General features: G+C 34.8%; 4 protein-coding genes across 4 annotated transcripts in view; 1 reads left to right on the top strand and 3 right to left on the bottom strand.

Annotated features, from left to right (window-relative positions):
* Positions 1–4,238, top strand: part of LOC145330783 (uncharacterized) — a 48,457-nt gene extending 44,219 nt beyond the window's left edge. Inside the window, exon 25 of the mRNA XM_080175448.1 lies at positions 1,852–4,238. Coding sequence (XP_080031574.1) covers positions 1,852–1,867 — 16 coding nt within the window. The 3' untranslated portion in view covers positions 1,868–4,238. The remainder of the gene's footprint in view (positions 1–1,851) is intronic.
* Positions 4,239–5,494: 1,256 nt separating this feature from the next.
* Positions 5,495–10,196, bottom strand: LOC145329980 (uncharacterized). The gene is made up of 8 exons (XM_080174483.1): positions 10,091–10,196; positions 9,734–9,865; positions 9,119–9,229; positions 8,844–8,924; positions 7,252–7,332; positions 6,948–7,031; positions 6,647–6,714; positions 5,495–6,293 (listed from the first exon to the last, which is right to left on the bottom strand). The coding sequence occupies exons 1-8, from the start codon at positions 10,177–10,179 to the stop codon at positions 6,046–6,048; spliced, it is 894 nt and encodes a 297-aa protein (XP_080030609.1). The 5' UTR covers positions 10,180–10,196; the 3' UTR covers positions 5,495–6,045.
* Positions 10,197–15,237: 5,041 nt separating this feature from the next.
* On the bottom strand, positions 15,238–16,811 carry LOC145329981 (uncharacterized). The gene is made up of 2 exons (XM_080174484.1): positions 15,658–16,811; positions 15,238–15,404 (listed from the first exon to the last, which is right to left on the bottom strand). The coding sequence occupies exons 1-2, from the start codon at positions 16,301–16,303 to the stop codon at positions 15,259–15,261; spliced, it is 792 nt and encodes a 263-aa protein (XP_080030610.1). The 5' UTR covers positions 16,304–16,811; the 3' UTR covers positions 15,238–15,258.
* Positions 16,812–16,841: 30 nt separating this feature from the next.
* On the bottom strand, positions 16,842–19,670 carry LOC145329983 (uncharacterized). The gene is made up of 4 exons (XM_080174486.1): positions 19,541–19,670; positions 18,996–19,312; positions 18,545–18,768; positions 16,842–18,337 (listed from the first exon to the last, which is right to left on the bottom strand). The coding sequence occupies exons 1-4, from the start codon at positions 19,628–19,630 to the stop codon at positions 18,195–18,197; spliced, it is 774 nt and encodes a 257-aa protein (XP_080030612.1). The 5' UTR covers positions 19,631–19,670; the 3' UTR covers positions 16,842–18,194.
* Between the last annotated feature and the right edge of the window lie 232 nt (positions 19,671–19,902).

A 19,902-nucleotide genomic window follows, 5' to 3' on the forward strand; every position in this document is an offset into this window, starting at 1 on the left:
ACTATGTTCAACCAATCCCACGTAGATTTTTTCTGTAGATAGTTCAACTCATATTAACTAGGACAATTAGGTCTTCAAGAAGCGTAGCAATAACAATCTAGCCATATTTTGTTTTAAAATACAACCCTAAAGTACCATATCTATCTATAGATATAGCAATATTTGGCAAAAAAAATATGTAAGAAATATAAAATTGCTTTAAATCTTGTAAAATATTTAAACTTTAGGGTAGCCTCGACCCTTAAAAAAATAATTTTACCTTGTTTAATCCCATCTTCAACTATTTTAAATTAACACTATTAAAGCTACCAGGGGTAAAACGGAGAGTTATTTGCAGGATAGGAGATAACAAAAATTGAAAGCTTTAAATAACGGAAAACATACCTAAAACGAATATTACGTAGATTCCTTCGAAGAACTTTGCTTCAGAAAAAGATACATAACTAATTTGTATTTTGGGTACAAAATAGTTTGTAAGTTTCTTAACTTGGGTTCTGTTTTTCTTAATAAGAGTCTTTATAAAGCATGATAATACAGCTTTTCAAAAAGCTTTGCCATTTCTTGACAAGCAGTTTCTTAAGTTGTCAAACTGAACCAGTACTTTATTACTGGGCTCTAGGCAGGTTTCCAGCTATTTCCAGCTCCTAAGAGAAATCGGCCATAAAAAAATACCCTCCCATAATTTTTTCTTTCTTTTTGAAACTGATTTTGAAAAAGGGGTAAAATGTCCCCCTTCACCTGCAGTGCCTCTAGTAGCGCATCCGCTAGCTTTAGATGTGCTAACTTGTTGTTGCTGTGCTAATTATGGACATAATTTTCTTTGTTCCTAATTTACTTACCCCCAAATCCCTGTAATCGTGGTGTACAAAAAGACATAAAAACTGGTGTGCAATCGCTCAAACAAAAATGTGAAAATGAATGTTTCAGCAAGTAATAAATTGTCCAAAATTATAATAAAATCTTTCCTTAATCTTATACTTATATTAACCTCGAAAGTAAATATGTAAAATTTGTGTTACATCCTTAAAACAAATTTACGGTTTTGTAATAATTTTTTTAAATTTTTTGTTTGAAATGAAACAACGAGATTCGGATCACTGTTGCAAAGAGTAGTCATTCATCGCATTGTATTATAGACAGCTTTCAGCAGATAGTAAAGAAAAAAATAAAAGATTAATTTCAGTTTTGTTGGCCCCGGGGTGACGAAGGCCTGTCCCAAGGAAAGAGGGTTTAATCTATTAATTTTATTTTATTTTTCGTGGAATAGTTATTTCTCGTATCGTATTATAAACGGCTTTCCGCGGATATAGAATGTACAATTATAAGATTAAAACTAGTTTTTTTAGCCCCGTGGTGCGCTAAAAAAACTAGTTTTAATCTTATGATTGTACATTTCTATATTCGTAGAAAACTGGATATAATACGATGCTAGACATAGTTTTTTCGTATGGATGAGAACCGGTTCCTATCCACCGGATTCGAATGAATACGAGAAAATTCTTTATAACACGATACGATTCATTGCTTTTCAGTATGGCTCAAAACGGGTTTTAATTCAGAGTAAATTTATTCGGACAATAGTATATACAATATTTAATGCGGTAGTAATTTTACACCAGAAAAAAAATAAGGTTGTGACTATTGAGGGTAACAAGTTGACAAAACTTTTACATTTAACCAGGGAGGCAGGGGACAATAATAATGACAAAAATCTACAAACCCTTCTCCCTCCCCTTGATAGACAAAAGAAGAATATCATACATAAATTTATGTATGTTTAAAAATTAATTTATCTTACATACACCTATCCCCCAATCCCTGCATAGAATTGACAAAGTTTAATTATTTCAGGGAATACCAGGACTAACAAGAAGAAAAAACTACAACTCCACACAAAATTCCACCAAAAACGAGTGGAAAAATAGACAAAATAAATAATGAATTTAGTTCAAGCTATAGTGATACTAGCTCAAATTAAACAAAAGATGTTGGTAAACCAAAACGAAAATTATGATGCTTTCCATCTAAGTGCCTATCGAACACCTAACCCCCACATCCTCGTTTGAATAATTTTTTTAAAAAGAATGGGGCTTTATAGTCCTTTTCCTATGTCTGTCTAACCCCTGCGGGGTGCAGCAATCCGGCGGTGAGACCCAATATTCAAATAAACTAGCCTAACCTGGCTAGACATTTTGATGGAAACCGCCAATTATCATTATTATTTCCAATTATCAAAACTCATAATTAAGAAATTAAAAAATCATCCAAAGATTGTTCCAAATGAAAAAAAAAGCAATAAAATGCTTTGAAAGTGCTATTGATTTTTTTTGTATTTGTATTGAAATATACAGGGCTTGGCAGCCGCAAGTTATTAGGTCAGCTTTTGCAATTGCTGTAGCTAATTCTTCGACAAAAGTCGGTTGCGTCTGCAGCTGCGGTTTTATTAATTTGCTGAGTGGCTTCGGATGCAGCTGTGGCTTACTTAACGCATTGCATTGGCGGTAGCCTAACCCTGAAAAATATGTATTTAGAAGCTTTAATTTTAAAAATAATACAAAATATGTGTATCAATGTATTTTTTATTTAAAATGTGTTTTAGTCAATTAGTTTAGTACAAATTATAATCTTAAATTAAGCTTTCAAAAAAACTTATACAAAATTAAAATACTCTGTATAAAATCTTAAAGTTAGTCTCAACTATGTTTTTATAAAAGTAAACTAAAAGTAAATTTCTTTTACCAATATAAAAACTAAGGTTTAAGTTTCATACTCTACGGCTTTTGGCGTTAAACTTTTTAGACTTATAAGAATATTTGTACTTTGTTCAAGGAAAAAGGTGTTGTTAATCTATACTGAATAGATAACGCAAAAACGACCAAATCGTGAAGGATAAGACAATGGACGACAAATTGATATATTCACCCCTAATGGAGATATTCTAAAGTACCCTTTCTGAAAAAATATCCCAAAATTAAAGCTAAAGAATGAGAGAAAGTATTTTAAAAACTTAAAAGAACTAAGATATTGTAGAGTAAGTCCCTATTAGATCGGCCTCGGCGTCTTTGACCCAACAAAACAGAAATTAATATTCTTTTTTCTGAGATAATTATGATTATTTTTTTTATATTTACAAAATACTTTTAGAAAACTAAAAAAAAATCTTCTAAAACTTTGGTACCTGATTTTTTTTATATACCTAACACAAAGATTTCTTATGAAAGGTGCTGTAAAGATAACAAAATAACGAAATAACAAAAACTTGTACATTAATAATCATATTGAAACTATACTTATTTACCAAAATGTCTTCAATAAAAGAAATTAAGTAATAAACTTATTATAACTAGGACAATCATGTATGTAAGTAACGCAGTAATAACAAGCAAATAAAATTCCAAAATAACATAAATTTTTGGCAAACAAATCTTGAAACATGTCAGTTTCATTTAGTAGTTCATTTAATTGAAATTAATTTGATTTTTTTATTTTGGAAAAATCCGCCAATAAATAAAGAGATACAACCAATTGAAAAATTTATGGAATACCTAAATTATAAAGTAGCTGCGCTACTAATGAGAATTTGTGATCTATCTTGTACTCGTGTAAATATGTAATTATTGACTGTGTAGAAATATTGTTAATTATTAGAATATTGTTAATAACCATTTACTCATATATATATATATATTAATTATCTTGCAATCAGAAATGAGGGAATATAAAAGTTGAGTGAGTATTTTGTTTAGTTGCGTAGAATGGGTAATTTTCGTTTGTCATAATTGGATTATTTTACTTCTCTTGTAATCTAGAAGTTTGTAAAGGCTATGTACACGATTGTCCTAGTTTGAAAAGAAGTCTAAATTATTATCCAACACGGCTTCGAATCCGATTCCTTTCAGCTAGGTAAAAACCGTTTCTAAACCGTGTAGAAAACATTCGTTTTTTATCGTTTTATAGACAGTTTTCCGCGGATAATTTAATCCTATCTTGTTAGCCCCGAGGGGCCAAATACTTTGACAAACATGAAACTAGATAACAAAATGATTTTTTTCATTTTCCTATTCGCGGACAAACCGATAATTATATAGATTCCTATTCCTTTATTTCTGTATGTTATAATGTAATATAAAAAGAATGTATTATTAATATTTTTGTGATGTTATATTATGTATCTTTAATATTAATATGATTTACACATTTTGCTGGCATTATGTAGTTTAATAAACCTTTATTAATAAGCTTTTTTGTGTTTTAGTATCAGGATTTTTATTGTGATTGTGTGTACCGAAGGATCTCGCTAACCACTTACCCGATATGGTTCTCCTTTACATTGTAGCTTCTCATATTTTAGTAGAGGGTACCACCCTAAACTTAAGGCTACTCCTTTCCAGAGAGAGAGGGGACATTGGACAATTACAATAGTCCTTAAAGTTTTATAATAACGTTTTCTTATTTGTTGGTTCAACAACTTTGGGGACTTTTACTGAATTTTGATTGGTTGGTTCATTAAGTTAGTTAGTCCAAACGTTTCAAGCACTAACTGTAATCAAAAGAAGTGGTAATTTTGTTCATCAATAATGGGGATGTACAGCAATTAATCATCCTTTAAGATCCCAATTGAAAAATCAGCAGGGAACACTTTTTAAAAGCGAAGCTTTTCTATAATTAGGGTCGGTCCGTCCGTCCGTAACGGATAGCTTTTTTCGTTAATTTAGGCATGTTAGAATTGTCACATCGATTTCAAATTTTGCATGGTGATTCCTTTAGTAGTTAGGTACGATTTAGAAAGCGTAGCAACTCTATAATCATTACCAAAATTTCCGTACGTCCATTTTAAACATGTTGATTTTTTTACTTTTTAAACAAATTTTTATGTGATCTAATCATCCGATTGATCTGATTTTTGGTATATTGATTCCTGGGACAACAAAGTATAATGTAATAAGCGAAGCAACTCTATAATCAAGTCCTGAATATGTAAATTGTCCATAAACATTATCCTGTACCCAGGACGGAATTAATACCATAAAAAAACCTAGTTTTTACCACTTTTATGGTAAAATTTTACCAGCCTATACGATTTAAAAGGTGGTAAAATTTTACCGTAACCGTGGTAAAAACCCTTTTTGTGGTACTTTCTCACGCTTTTTACCATCGATTTTTACCACAATTATCGGTAAAATTTTACCAGATTTCCGGTAAAATATTACCATTTTAGGACGCAAATTTATACCAGATTTTGACCAATTTTTACCACTTTTTTGGTAAAATTTACCGCAAATTTCTGTAAGATTTTACCGAAAAAGTGGTAAAACTGTTCAACACCTGGTAATATTTTTGCCCTAAATTGGTAAAATTTTACCAGAAATAGGGTAAATATGGTAAAAATTTACCAAAAATTGTGGTAAAAACGGGTGGTAAAAATCACGAGAAAGTGGTAAAAAACGACCTTAATTATAGAAAAACATCGCAAATCGCAAAAATAAAAAAAAAATTGTTTTCATTATTATCTTTATTGATTGAAACACTTAAACATATTTTTTTACATAATGATTTACATAGGTACGATAGCGCGATACTATATAGGTATATATTCACAGAAATTTTCTTAATTAGTCTATAATTCTAGACGTGGTTTAAATGACCAAATATTACATAGTTTTATTCAGATAATATAACTGCATGTTTAATCGGTTTAAGCTGAGAAATTAACACAAATATACATAGGTTTTAATTGCTGAGATCTGGATTCTAATTGTACTTTATACTAGAACATTTTTATACACAAGAAAAATATATTACGAAGTTACTTTCCATTATTAAATTTTCAAAAATTTGCTATATAGGAATAGCGGTTTCAAATATAATATTATATGAATATTCTCATCGTCAGAACAAAACTGTCAAAACTGTCATATAGATTAATGTACGTACAAATTAAAGGTGGTTAAACATATTTTTGACTCAAGATATCTTGATATATATCACTTTTTTATCACAAATAGTTTATATATGATCTGACTGGAAGGACTATTATACATCAGCTTACTTTTGTCCTTCTTTTCTTTCCTTTTGCCTCTTGTGAAAGAAGACGCGGCAGTCTGGACACAAATAGGTGCATTCGATGAGTCTTGTGTTTGTTGGCAGCTCGCTTCGGGGATTGCGTCCATGGGCGCAGGTCTTGATTTTCCCCGGTGTTGCAGTTCTTTTGCGCCTACTCAGTTTTGATGCTGGCGGGATTGTAGGAGGGGGTGGTTCAAACATCTCCTGCTCATCATCTGACACCCGATACACTGAAATTAAAATATTTTTTTAAATTATTTTTTTTTACAAAAAAATACTTCAATTTTACAATAGTTTTTTTTTCTAGCCTAACCTAACCTAGTGTATTAATAGAAAGAGTAATATTTCTAGTTTTAGCCTAGCCTAGCCTAGCCTAGCCTAGCCTAGCCTAGCCTAGCCTAGCCTAGCCTATTCTAACCTAACCTAACCTAACCTAACCTAACCTAACCTAACCTAACCTAACCTAACCTAACCTAACCTAGTGTAATAATACAATGTATTACGGCATTTTCTTAGTGCCTAGTACAGAAATGTTTCACTATATGCTTTGGGCACAGTCGCTAGTATAAATATTGTACTATACCTGGGCTTTTTGGTCCGGGATTCTTTATGTTCTCATAAATTATATCAAAATCCGGTTTGTCTTCCATCCTGAAATTAAACAATCTATACTACAAAGTAAAACGATTTTTGTTTGTATGTAGCGAAGGATCTTGTTAACCGCTGAACCGATCGGGTTCTTCTCATAGGTACCGGCAAGGGAAGGGAGTGGCAAAAGAAACTTTAAGGATATACTTCATATTAGAGGGTTTAGCGTACAGAAAAATCATTTACAACACAGTCGCCAGGATAAAGTAGTAAAAACAATTTTTAAAAAATCTTACTTTGCTGGTGTTTCCATAACAGTGACTTCCTTAACCTCGTTCTCATCCGAATTTTCTGGAGAGCCAGCTGCAGCTGTTTTGTTCCTGAATTAAACAATATATATATAATAATCTATTTAAATTAAGTAGTTAACTTTTTGGTTCCACATTTACCCCTTCCACCTTACCCAGCTAGAGGCGTACTTGCTAGTACTCGCTTTTAATAAATAAAGGAACACGTTGAATTTGTCTTTACAGAAAAATCATTTACAACACTGTCGCCCGGATAAAGTATGAAAAAATAATATTAAAAGAAATATCTTACTTTGCTTCTCCTTCCATAACAGAGGCTTGTCCGACCTTCTGGTCATCCTTTTGTGCCGCCGGACATTTCTCGGATTGCTCCCTGAATTAAGCAATCATATTATTATTAAATAGTAAACTTTTTATGGTCCACATTTACCACTCCCACCTTACCCCTAGAGGCATACTTGCTATAGTTTTGTAATATATAAAGGTGAATTTGTCTGTACCGAAAAATCATTTACAACACAGTCGCCCGGATAAAGTATGAAAAAAGATTATTAAAAGAAACTAGTGGCTACGCCCCTAGAAACCTCTAGGGGCACTTAAGGTTGGAAGGGGAAAAATCAACATCTTCCCATTTTCAATTTCAGTTTCAGAAGAGTAAAAATATTTTTTGGGGGAGGGGGTGAAGACACCCTGCACAAAAATAGTTTAAAACCTTTCCAGGACCTATAAGAAGCTTCACTTTAAAGGAGAACAATATCGGTTTAGCGGTTATCCTTCGGGACAGACAAAAAACGCTTACTACTTTATATAATAGGATATCTTACTTTGCTTCTCCTTCCATAACAGAGGCTTGTCCGACCTTCTGATCATCATTTTGTGCCGCCGGACATTTCTCGGATTGCTCCCTGAATTAAGCAATCATATTATTATTAAATAGTAAACTTTTTATGGTCCACATTTACCACTCCCACCTTACCCCTAGAGGCATACTTGCTAGTTTTGTAATATATAAAGGTGAATTTGTCTGTACCGAAAAATCATTTACAACACAGTCGCCCGGATAAAGTATGAAAAAAGATTATTAAAAGAAACTAGTGGCTACGCCCCTAGAAACCTCTAGGGGCACTTAAGGTTGGAAGGGGAAAAATCAACATCTTCCCATTTTCAATTTCAGTTTCAGAAGAGTAAAAATATTTTTTGGGGGAGGGGGTGAAGACACCCTGCACAAAAATAGTTTAAAACCTTTCCAGGACCTATAAGAAGCTTCACTTTAAAGGAGAACAATATCGGTTTAGCGGTTATCCTTCGGGACAGACAAAAAACGCTTACTACTTTATATAATAGGATATCTTACTTTGCTTCTCCTTCCATAACAGAGGCTTGTCCGACCTTCTGATCATCATTTTGTGCCGCCGGACATTTCTCGGATTGCTCCCTGAATTAAGCAATCATATTATTATTAAATAGTAAACTTTTTATGGTCCACATTTACCACTCCCACCTTACCCCTAGAGGCATACTTGCTAGTTTTGTAATATATAAAGGTGAATTTGTCTGTACCGAAAAATCATTTACAACACAGTCGCCCGGATAAAGTATGAAAAAAGATTATTAAAAGAAACTAGTGGCTACGCCCCTAGAAACCTCTAGGGGCACTTAAGGTTGGAAGGGGAAAAATCAACATCTTCCCATTTTCAATTTCAGTTTCAGAAGAGTAAAAATATTTTTTGGGGGAGGGGGTGAAGACACCCTGCACAAAAATAGTTTAAAACCTTTCCAGGACCTATAAGAAGCTTCACTTTAAAGGAGAACAATATCGGTTTAGCGGTTATCCTTCGGGACAGACAAAAAACGCTTACTACTTTATATAATAGGATATCTTACTTTGCTTCTCCTTCCATAACAGAGGCTTGTCCGACCTTCTGGTCATCCTTTTGTGCCGCCGGACATCTCTTGGATTGCTCCCTGAATTAAGCAATCATATTATAATTAAATAGTAAACTTTTTTTTGGTCCACATTTACCCCTCCCACCTTACCCCTAGAGGCATACTTGCTAGTTTTGTAATATATAAAGGTGAATTTGTCTGTACCGAAAAATCATTTACAACACAGTCGCCCGGATTAAATACCAAAAAAAGAAGTGAAAAAAATTTCTTACTTTGTTTGTGTTTCCAAACAAGCGATCTCCTCTTCCAAAGAAGCAATTTTTTGCTTTGCTGCCCCAAGGTCTTGTTTTATTTTCTGCATTGTCTCCCATCCATCGTCGTCCCTGAAAAATAAAAAAAAATAATACTAAAGTAACAGGATGTCCGTGTTTATGTACCGAAGGATCTCGATAACCACTGAACAGATCGGGTTCTTCTCATAGGTACCGGCAAGGGAAGGGAGTGGCAAAAGAAACTTTAAGAGATATACTTCATATTAGAGGGTTTAGCGTAGCTGCTAATTTGAAATATCAGGGGTGTATATCCTATATGGGATCCCCTGTTCAGGTGGTGGGGGGAAAATAACTAAAATATGTGTGGTAGGACCAAAAATTTTAGTTCTTTCAATATTTCTCCATTTCCGTCCCTACTTGGTGAGATAAAAATAGGTGGGAAAAAAATACAAAATTTTGTACCACGGGAACAAAATAAATCTTGTGCGTAATGTACACCCCTGAATGAAACTATAATTATTCGCCATAACAATAATGTTTATCCTACTCTTTTCAATCCGGCTACTACCACCTTCCGAACAGAAATAGAATGGTAACAAAAATAAATAAACTTACGTAGTGCAATCCAAAGTTAGGTTCAAATCTTCTGTATCAGACGATTTAGGAGGGGTATCAGGCAGGTCAGCCAGCTTAGCAGGCAGCTCAGGCTCAGACACACTCATTTCGTTCTTCTCTTTTTCGCTATCACTGAAATATATAAATATATATTATATATCCCAGGTAATCGGACCTTTGCCCAAAGAAGTAATTACCAAAAAATATGTAATATGTATTTATGTAATTATGTTGTGATGGATTGTCGAATCCGATTCGATGAATGGTTACCAAAATATAGCTAGGGACGGACGGACGGACAGACAGACAGACAGACATCATTCTACTTCGTTTTATACATATTAAAATATTACTCACCCACTTGTGGTTTCCGGCTTCTGTTCTTCGTGCTGTTCGTCTCTCTCTAAGTCGGCTGCTGCTGTGGCTGACATGGACATGTCGGACATTCTATATTAAATTTGAAAAGAAACAAATTATCACTGGTAATTAAATTTTCATGAATAAATGTCCAAAAAACTGACGTAGGGAATTTTAATATAATAGGGTCCAGCAAGATCACATATTGGTATATCTTATATTGTAAACAAGTATATAGACAAATTTCATTTACAAAAAGTTAATACAAATTTGAAACGTTCTCTTTTTTAATTACAGCACATAAACATTACGGATTTTACCATGGAAATCTACCACCGTATTAATTAAAACATTCCCTACGATAACTGTCATATATATAATATTTATATACAAAATTAAACAAATATATAAAATTAACAAAAGCTAGTTGTGAATACTTTTTTTCCTTAGTTTAGGGGGTAAACTACAACTGCTATATACTGAATTACAAAAAATGCGACAGATTATACAACAAAAAATTTTCAGTTTAAGCTCTTAACTTTAAGCTCATTAAACTTAATTGGTGGAAAGGGGTAGTTTCACAAAATGCATTTGAACTTAATTTTGTGAATTGCATATTTTTCTTTGTTAAGATGGTAAAAGTACGTGGTAGAAAATTTAACTTTCTTCAAATTTATGCCATATAAATAGAGTTTAAACACATTTAAACAGGTTCAAATATACGGTTCACTAAATTAACTTCAAATGCATTTTGGGAAACTACTCCTTTCTAGATATTATAAAAAAAAGTTGAAGATGAAACTTATGAAATAAAAAAAAATTACATATAAATATATATATACGTAAAGTCCTGGAATTATTGGGATTGACTGGGAGCTATCAGGTCTTCGTCTTGTTCTTCGTCTTGTTCTTCGTCTTGTTCTTCGTCTTGTTCTTCGTCTTGTACTTCGTTTTCAGACGAAAGTTCCGACGAATAATACTTGTCTCCATTCTGCCAGGGATGTATATTCTACATGGTTCGGATGTGTAATATTTTTTCCAAGTCTGCACAGGGATGTATATTATATTTCATTAAATATAAATAGATGGAGGTAAGAAAAAAAGGTAATAATTAAGAAAACTGAAAACATTTGTAAATTTTAAAAATTTTTAGCCGTGGACAAACAATATTTCTTGTGCAGAATATACACCCCTTTCCCGAATCAGCTGTAATGTAGCTGCCAAAGATACTGTAATTGTTTATGTTCTGAGAACATTGTTGAGAACTTGCTCTCTGTGGTGGTCTGGAGCTTGATCTTTTCTTCTTCTCTAACTCTTCATCTTCAGGCCTGATTCCCTGTTCCCACAATCTTTGCTTCTTCATGTTGGCCTTTACTCGTTTGTTGGCATCTCTTCTTGTCCGAGTCTCACCACGCTGGCCGAAATCGGGCAAATGTGTATTTGTTCTGTTCAACATTTGCTGCATCCTAATTTGGTTAGGTTGCTCACTGAGTTGACTATTACTACAACCTGGCTCTGGACTGAGTTGACTATAACTACAACCTGGTTCTGGGTTTACGTCTTCATCAGGATTTGATGTGCCTGCGCAACTTTCAGCATATTCCCGGCTTGAATTTTGTGCTCTGCTCGTGCTTGCTCTGCTCTGGTTTCTGTACAACACCGCTTCAACTTGATTCGTTGATGGAAATTTTGTTTGTTTTCTGGGACGTTTAGGAACTTCTTTGGTAGGCTTTGGCTTTTGGGCCACTTTTGCTTTTGGCCTGCGTTCAACTTCTTCTTCTTCACTACTACTACTACTGCCAGTTCCAGTGTCTGGGTCTGATTGATGACCTTGATCTGTATCATCACTTTCTGGTGCTTCTTCTTTGATGTCAGAAATTAATTCACCTTCTTCTTCATCTTTTTTCCACTTTGCTTTTTCTCCTACAAAGAAATAAAAAATGTTAAAGCAAATGTACATAATTGTAGCTTCAATATTATTTCCATACCTATATGAACATTAGTTACTATTAATCAGATTCAAATGAAAACAAGCAATATTTTTTACCCTATATTTATATGCCAATCAAAGATAAAAGGGGGAATTTTGCATTGGCAGTTGCTTTATAGGGGTACAATATGGAACTGTGAAGAAACGGCGTCGCCACCGCCGAGAACCGCCAATAAAAGCCCCAAAAAAATTAGGCTGGTTTTAGTTTTGGTTTCAAAAAGTGTCACTTTCGCCCACCCCCCCCCCCCCCCCATTTATTACATTAAGACCTGTAACTTACCGTCAATGTTGATGAGTTCTAAAATTTCCCTTTGGTTGTGTATAGAAACATTTGAGCCTACTGCAACAACCTCATAATGACCCGTGTGGTTTTCAATTATAATGGCAAGTTTGGGTAATATTATTCCACATGGATGTATCCGAATTTCCTTACTTGCATTGCCGTCATTCTTGCCCTCAATGTCCTCAACCTCCAAAATTTCGTCACTCTCGTTTCCGTCATCTTCGTTATCCACCTCGAATGATGGTTCATTTGAGTCCAGCTGTAAACTTCTCTTGGTTTTTGCTTCGGCTTCCAATGCGGTTTGCCTTCGCTCCCGGTTCTTCTTTGGAATGATCGGCACATCATTTAAATAATTATTATAGTCATTATTTCAAATAGTATAAATGTTACCCAACCACCCCCCCCCCCCCCCCCCCTTCAAGGAAATAGCTTAAAATCACCGCAGGACCAATACACAGAAGAGTAGAATCCGATCTCCAGGACACAATTAATACCATAAAAAACCTAGTTTTTACCACTTTTATGGTAAAATTTTACCAGCCTATACGATTTAAAAGGTGGTAAAATTTTACCGTAACCTCGATCGATTCAGTGGTTACTGAGATCTTAAGCTTCTGACGGCCGGACAGACATTAAGCTACTTAGTATTATAGATAGCGGCTGCGCCCATACAAATTTTAGCCTAAAACCCTGTCAGGGCCTGTACGAAGTTTCCCTTAAAACAAAATTAATCCACAGGGTTTTTATCTAAGACTACTTCTCAACTAAAATATTAATAAACTTAAATTTAGGTGATACAGTTCCTACGTTTTTCAAACTATAAATAACAATACCTTCGGCATCCTCATCATTCTCATCACTGCTGCTTTCCTCCACGACACTTGTTGCCTTTCCAGTCACCTGTCTCTCGTTACTGTTGCCTGTAAATAATTAATTTATACATTAATTTTATACGTTTCCAAACAAAAAGCAAGTACTGAAAACATTTTTTCCACCCCCCCACCCCCCCTACTTGGTGGAAAAAAAATTTTAAAAGGAAATGTGTTGTAGGAGGGATAGAATAAATAAATCATAGAGTTCTTTAAATATTTTTCAATTTTCCCCCTACTTGGTGAAAAAAAACTAGGGGGGGGGGGAAGAAAAATTTAAAAAAAATTAGTAGCAGAGGAAAAAAAATCTTGTGCAGTATATACACAATACGAGGAAAGATAAAACTTATAAATAATAATTAATGTTCAACAAATATGTACCTGTGATTGAATTATTTCGTCCATAAAATTCTTTCTGTCTTTGCAGTGGTGGAAAGTTTGGTGGTGGTTCATCATCTTGCATTGGCACTGTATCATCAAGATTTCCCACATTTTGGCCCTCATCGTCTGTTTCACAAATAATTATCTTCTTCGACTTTTTCGAGCCCTTTCCTTTTCCATGCTTCTTCCTTTTGGAGCTTGTGATGTTTTCAAATACATTTACTTTGGGTTTATTATTGGACTGGCTGTTGACAATTGGATCTTCATATAACCTACGTGGCTTTACTGGTTGCTTTACTGGTTCTGGAGTTACTGCTGGATTCTCCGCGGGTGGTATGCGTAACTCATTCCCAATCTGATCATCATTTGAATTCATTTCAACGTCGTCGCCTCCGTCATCAATTACAAGCTCCTCACCATTGTTGCTTTCTTCATCAGCAATGTTTTCCATACCATTTTCTTCAACAGCATTGCCTTCAGCATCATTGTCTTCAACAGCATTGCCTCCACCATGATTGCCTTCACCATCATTGTCTTCACCATCAGTGGATTCATCAGCAGTGGATTCATCAGCAGTGGAATCATCAGCAGTGGAATCATCAGCAGTGGATTCATCAGCAGTGGTGTTCATTCTTCCGATCTTTCTATTTCTGGAAATTACTGTTGCTTTCTCACTGGCATTGTGAATCTTTGTCTGTTCTTCACTCATTTCTGGTTTCAAATTTACTGTGGCGTACGTATAATACATTACAGCTCTTGCTATAACCTTCTTATCACTATGGACTGTCTTGAAAAATTGCTTGGATTTCTTTGCATTCCCAATGTCTGCATAATTTTTGATCTGAAATGTAGTACTCGACTTGTCATTGTTTCTTTTCAAGTAAATCTGGTTCTTTCCTTGAACTTCGTGGGGTAAGCAACCCATTGAGTGGGCACCTAACATGTAGTAAAATTTCTTGTCTTCGGCTGTAACACCTGGTGTTGAAGTTGTGATTGTCTTCGGTTTAATACGCCGCTTAATTCTTTGTATCTCTGCAGGGGCCAGATACAATTCACACATCTGTAAGGCTGATCGTTTCTGTGGCTTTTCCTTCTTGTCTTTCTTGTCTTTCTTGTCTTTCTTGTCTTTCTTGCCTTTCTTATTGCTTGTCTCCTTGCTTGGCTTGAGTTCAAAAACCTGTTCGAACTTGTAGAGGGGGGTTGACAATGCGCGTTCTTGTTTTCGCGTTACCAGCCCTCGAAATAACCTCCAGCAGACAGGATCATCATTAGCAATCATATAATCTTCGGCCCTCTTCCTATTTTCACAAAAACCAGTCGCGTCCTTTTTAAAAGTGTGTTCGAAATTGCGCTTGAACCTAGATAAAAAAAGGGTTTATATCAAAACAGTCTCAATATATAACATATAACATATATCAAGAAAAGATGAACTAAAAGTCTTGCCACATAAAAAAATACATGGTACAAAATTGAAATTCTTTGAAACATATGCCATAGAAATGTAGTTTAACAATTTAACAAGAATACAATATGCAGTTAACATTTCGTGAAACTACTTTTTTAACTAAAGAACATTGAAATGCATTTTGTGAAACTACCACTTTCACATTTAATAGACGCGGAATAGATGCGATAAATAATTGAATTACCTACAAGCTTGTACGTGGTTCCTCACTAGAAAAAGGTCGCTTGAAGACACATAGGTTCCTGTTCTCCACAAATTTGGTGGGATAGCTTCATGTAGGTACGTCTCGTTAAGCACTAACTTACAATGATCCAAGAAACGTTCCACTGAAATAATAATGAAATTTTCAATTAACTATGCATAGGTACATGTTTATTATTGTACCAGGGGTGTATATTCTGCACAAGATTTATTTTCACAAATAAAATATATATATAAAAAGATTATTGTACATGGTCACCTGCTAGCAAGAATAGGAATGCCCCTTTTATTCGGTTTATTTCCCTTGCCCCCACCTCCCTTCTCCCTGTTTTAAACGTTTTCTCATCATGTCAAATTTACAAAATAATATTTACTTACCAGTTTCGTCATCAATAAGTTCCGGAGCAGTCCAAAAGGCAGCGGTGATGCGGGCGTCAAAGGTGAACTGCTCGAACACGACATATAGGAAGGTTATGATGTCTCGGCATACTTTCAGTAAGGTTTGCCAGCCTTTATCCACTTTCAGTGAGTCATCGAAATTTTGGATGAAAAAGACAATTTCTTCTCTTCGCATATAACCATCTTTTTCCAAGGGGTCATGGTTCTGTATTCTTTCTTTGTAAAATTCTGGTGAGAAAATACGGTCCACGACAACATCCTGATTCTCACTAGGCCCTTTATTCGCCTCCTCCTCATCAAGCTCATCCACATTGGTCAGTCTTCTTAGATCAGTCACCAAGGTTTCCACTATTTTTCCGGTTTTCTTCATTTCTGTTGTCAGGGTTACAGTATTTTCAGCCATATCTCTTGATACACTGTCTTGCAGGTCTTTGATTTCATTCTTCACTAATTCATGGTTTGTGGACGTTTTGTTTACCAAGTTTCTGATGGACGCATTAATGGGCTCTATTTGATTTTTCATGTGTGAGGTCAAGAAAGTACGTAGCTGCTGAAATTGGTTCTGAATTTGGTTCATAACGGCCCCGGTGAACAAATCCTTAAAATTAAACATATTAAACCACATATTTTCAAGTCTTGGTATTTTAAAAACTACGTGGTAGAAAAGAAGACTATCCACAAACAAGAGCAAGTGATCCTAAGCATCTTCCATCATTTTTGGACTTTGACAAACAAAAAAACTTGGTAAAATTTGACCAACTTTTTGGTAAAAATTGACAAGGTAAATTTTTAGGCTAAGTCCAGATTTTTGGACTTTGACCAAAAAATCAACTTGGTAAAATTTGACCAACTTGTTTGTAAAAATTTACAAGGTAAATTTTTATTGGTCAATGTTTACCAAAAATTTAGTCAAATCTTACAAGTTATTTTTTCCAGGCTAAGTCGATATATATCCTAAATAATTGTAATTTGTATCCTCTGGATGACAAAATGAAATAAAAATAATACCTCGCTTTCTTCCATCTCACCAGAAGGGCCAGATGATCCCTGGGGTCGTGATGACTGGGACTGGGGTCGTGATGATGTTGCAGGAGGAACTACAACTCTCGCGGTCCGTTGACTCGCGGAGGGGTGCCGTGCCCGTGGAGATGAAGGTGGGGTAATATTTATTGGCCTTATTGGAGATGTTGTGGTTCTAGTTGTGTTCTAAAAATAATATAGATAATTATTGTAAAGCATTACTTACCGAGGATTATAGTTTTAAACAACACCGGCATTATCCTAATTTTTTTCTTCTATTTTTTAAAACTTTACCCTCCCCCCCCCCCTCTCCCGACAAAATGACTGTGTTAGGTTAGGCTAGGTTAAGTTATATGGTTAGAGGGACCCAATTTGTTCAACGGTTAACGAGATTTGTTGGTACAAACCCACAAACAGACATCATGTTAGTAAGTTTAGTTTAACAACAAAACACCAACAAACCAAAAACCGATAACAATAAAACTTAAAATCCTACCTTTGCTGTTGTACCTTTGCCACCTCCAGTAGATTTGTTGCTTCCAGGTTTGGCACTTGCAGCTTTGGCACTTCCACCTCTGGCACTTCCATTAGGTTTGCCACCTCCAGTAGGCTTGTTGTTCTAAAGCAAGAAATAATTGTTGTATTTACAATGCATAATAAGATATTAGATAGCAGTGGCTACGCCCCTAGAATTTTAATTACTAATATCAAATGTTAAACACACTGTGGAAAATTAATAAATAATTATACTTGGTCAATAATCTTTTGTGGTCTGTTAAGCATGAACCGATAAGGTTTTCCTTTCGATCCGGTAACATGCGAATTTATAAGTTTTAAGAGCGAAGGGTAGCAGCAATTTGTACAATAGTAAATTAGGCCTTAAATATAATTTTTACCTTTACAGAACTAGCACTCTTTCCAGTCCTCGTCATTTTGGGATCTAGCTTGGTCAATTGCCAGTCGAAATTACGCTGTTGTATCCAGGTCGTTGGCATGGGCAATTTGCATAGTTTTAAATCTGAAATGTGTAGACAGAAATTAAAATTTTATGTAAAATTAAATTAAATTGCAAACATGTACTCTTTCAAATTACAGACTAGACTTATAACACTTTAACTTCATACCCATCGATGGCCAAAAAGGTAGGGTTTTGCTAAATTAAGTTGACATGCCTTTTTTAAAATTAGCTATAAAAAATAATTTTAATGAAAAAAATATTTTAAAGTACATTTCACATAAATTCCAAATAAAGAGGGAAGGGCCTTCAGTTGAATTTTACAACATTTTACATACATATTATAACAAAAGGGGGGGGGGGGAAGTGACACTTTTTGAAACCAAAACTAAAAGTCAAAGGAACTGAACTAAAGAAACAGTTACAGATCTGTCATTTTGCATGGCAGTTGTTTTATAAGGGTACAATATGGAACTTTTAGTTTTGGTTTCAAAAAGTGTCATTTCCCCCCCCCCCCTTTCTCTGCTTTCAATGTACAAAATTAAATTCCGATAGGAATTACGATGGAGACATCTTGATGCAACAGGTGTACGGAGATATGTGCTACTCTGTACTTCAGTAGGTTGGAGGCTAGTTGTGTTGGAGGATGGCTATAGTCTTCGGGATCGTCAGTCTTGCCTACTCCTAATACCAGGGGTGTATATTTTCAGTGTTTAAAACCATAAAACTTAATTCATATTTCCTAGACCCCCCCTTTACCACACTCTCCTCCTGGCATGATAAGAGAATTACAAATAAATTGTGGTAGGTTAAAAAGGAATTAGATGAAATGTATAGTTCATGAAATATTTCTATACAACAATTAATCATGTGCAAAATATACACCCCTACCTATTATTCTGGAATCTTCAGGAAAGGTGTATGCCGGAAAAAATGTCCTCACTTTGTGGACCAACCATACTGTTTTATCACGACGGCAGTCTGGGACAAAGTAGAGGTCTTGGCAGTCTGTATAGAATTGATTACTTTCGAACTTTCGTTTGTTGGCATTCCTTTTTCCCCTGACAGCCAGCTTTTCATTTATGTACGGTTTCACTGTGTGAAATATCAACAATCTAAATATGTCATTTATGTCATTAATGGCTGTTAAACGGAAAGGTATGTTGCTGGTGAAATCGTTATAGCTTAAGTGTTTGATCAGCAATACACGGAAAGAAAGTTATGTTACATTTTTAAAAATTACATTAAAATTTGTAAAGAGTGGGGGGGGGGGGGAGAAGTGACACTTCTTGAAACCAAAACTAAAAGTCAAAGGAACTCGACTAAAAAAAAATAGTATTACCTGTTTGAAACCTCTTTAAGGCCAAAATTATATCCTCGGATGTAAGTTGATATCACATGATTGGCACTTTCGAAAGCATAACAACTGAACGCCATGGATGGTCCAAATCGGCGGACATGTTCCGGCATATGGTAAAGCATGTGAGTATTGTAACTCAAGCACGATTCGCCGTACATCTCCGCCAATTTTGAGTTCAGGACCATTATCATGGTCTTGAGCTCAGCCACACGTTCAGTTGTTATATGCTCTTCGAGACTGCGCAATATGTGGAATAAAAACTTGCATATCAGACGTTGTTCATCTTTAAGATTTGCCAACTGGAAAAAAAAAACATTGTAATAATTTAAGGTAAAACTAGCTCTTTCGCCCCTAGCCTCTAGGGGCTTCGCCCTATATACTTATTGGAAGTCCACCCTCCTCAATAGAAATATATATATAATATAGCACACGTGCGCAAATTTAAAAAGAATGTTATTGCTATACAATATAATGAAACTGAAATAAGCTTTAAATTCTAAAAAGATTATAATATGGTAAAAACCTACCTCTGCATAAAATATCATATGGTAGAAGCCCAGTACTTTGAATTCAGAACTTTTCAAATTGAGGGCTAGCTTCTTCTCTGTCAGGCGCATGATGGACGTACGGGGAACGCGATCAAAATCGCCAACAAGCTTCAATTGATCGTTGATTTCATCTATAATTGGAGTTACTGCAGTTCATGGTAAAATATGGGTGATAAGGAGAAAATTTTCAAAATTTAAGTTCTTTAAACTTTTCAAACTAACACTCTTTTAAGCGGCATAACAAGGCGTACAAATAATGTGTAATAGACATAAATCTAAAAATGCAGAATTTTATCGCAGTGCCGAGAAATGCGCGAAGAAAACACCTATTTTACGCGTCA

Source organism: Acartia tonsa, chromosome 10, assembly GCF_053477335.1.
Source record: "Acartia tonsa isolate MP-2025a chromosome 10, ASM5347733v1, whole genome shotgun sequence".
Taxonomy (NCBI): domain Eukaryota; kingdom Metazoa; phylum Arthropoda; class Copepoda; order Calanoida; family Acartiidae; genus Acartia; species Acartia tonsa.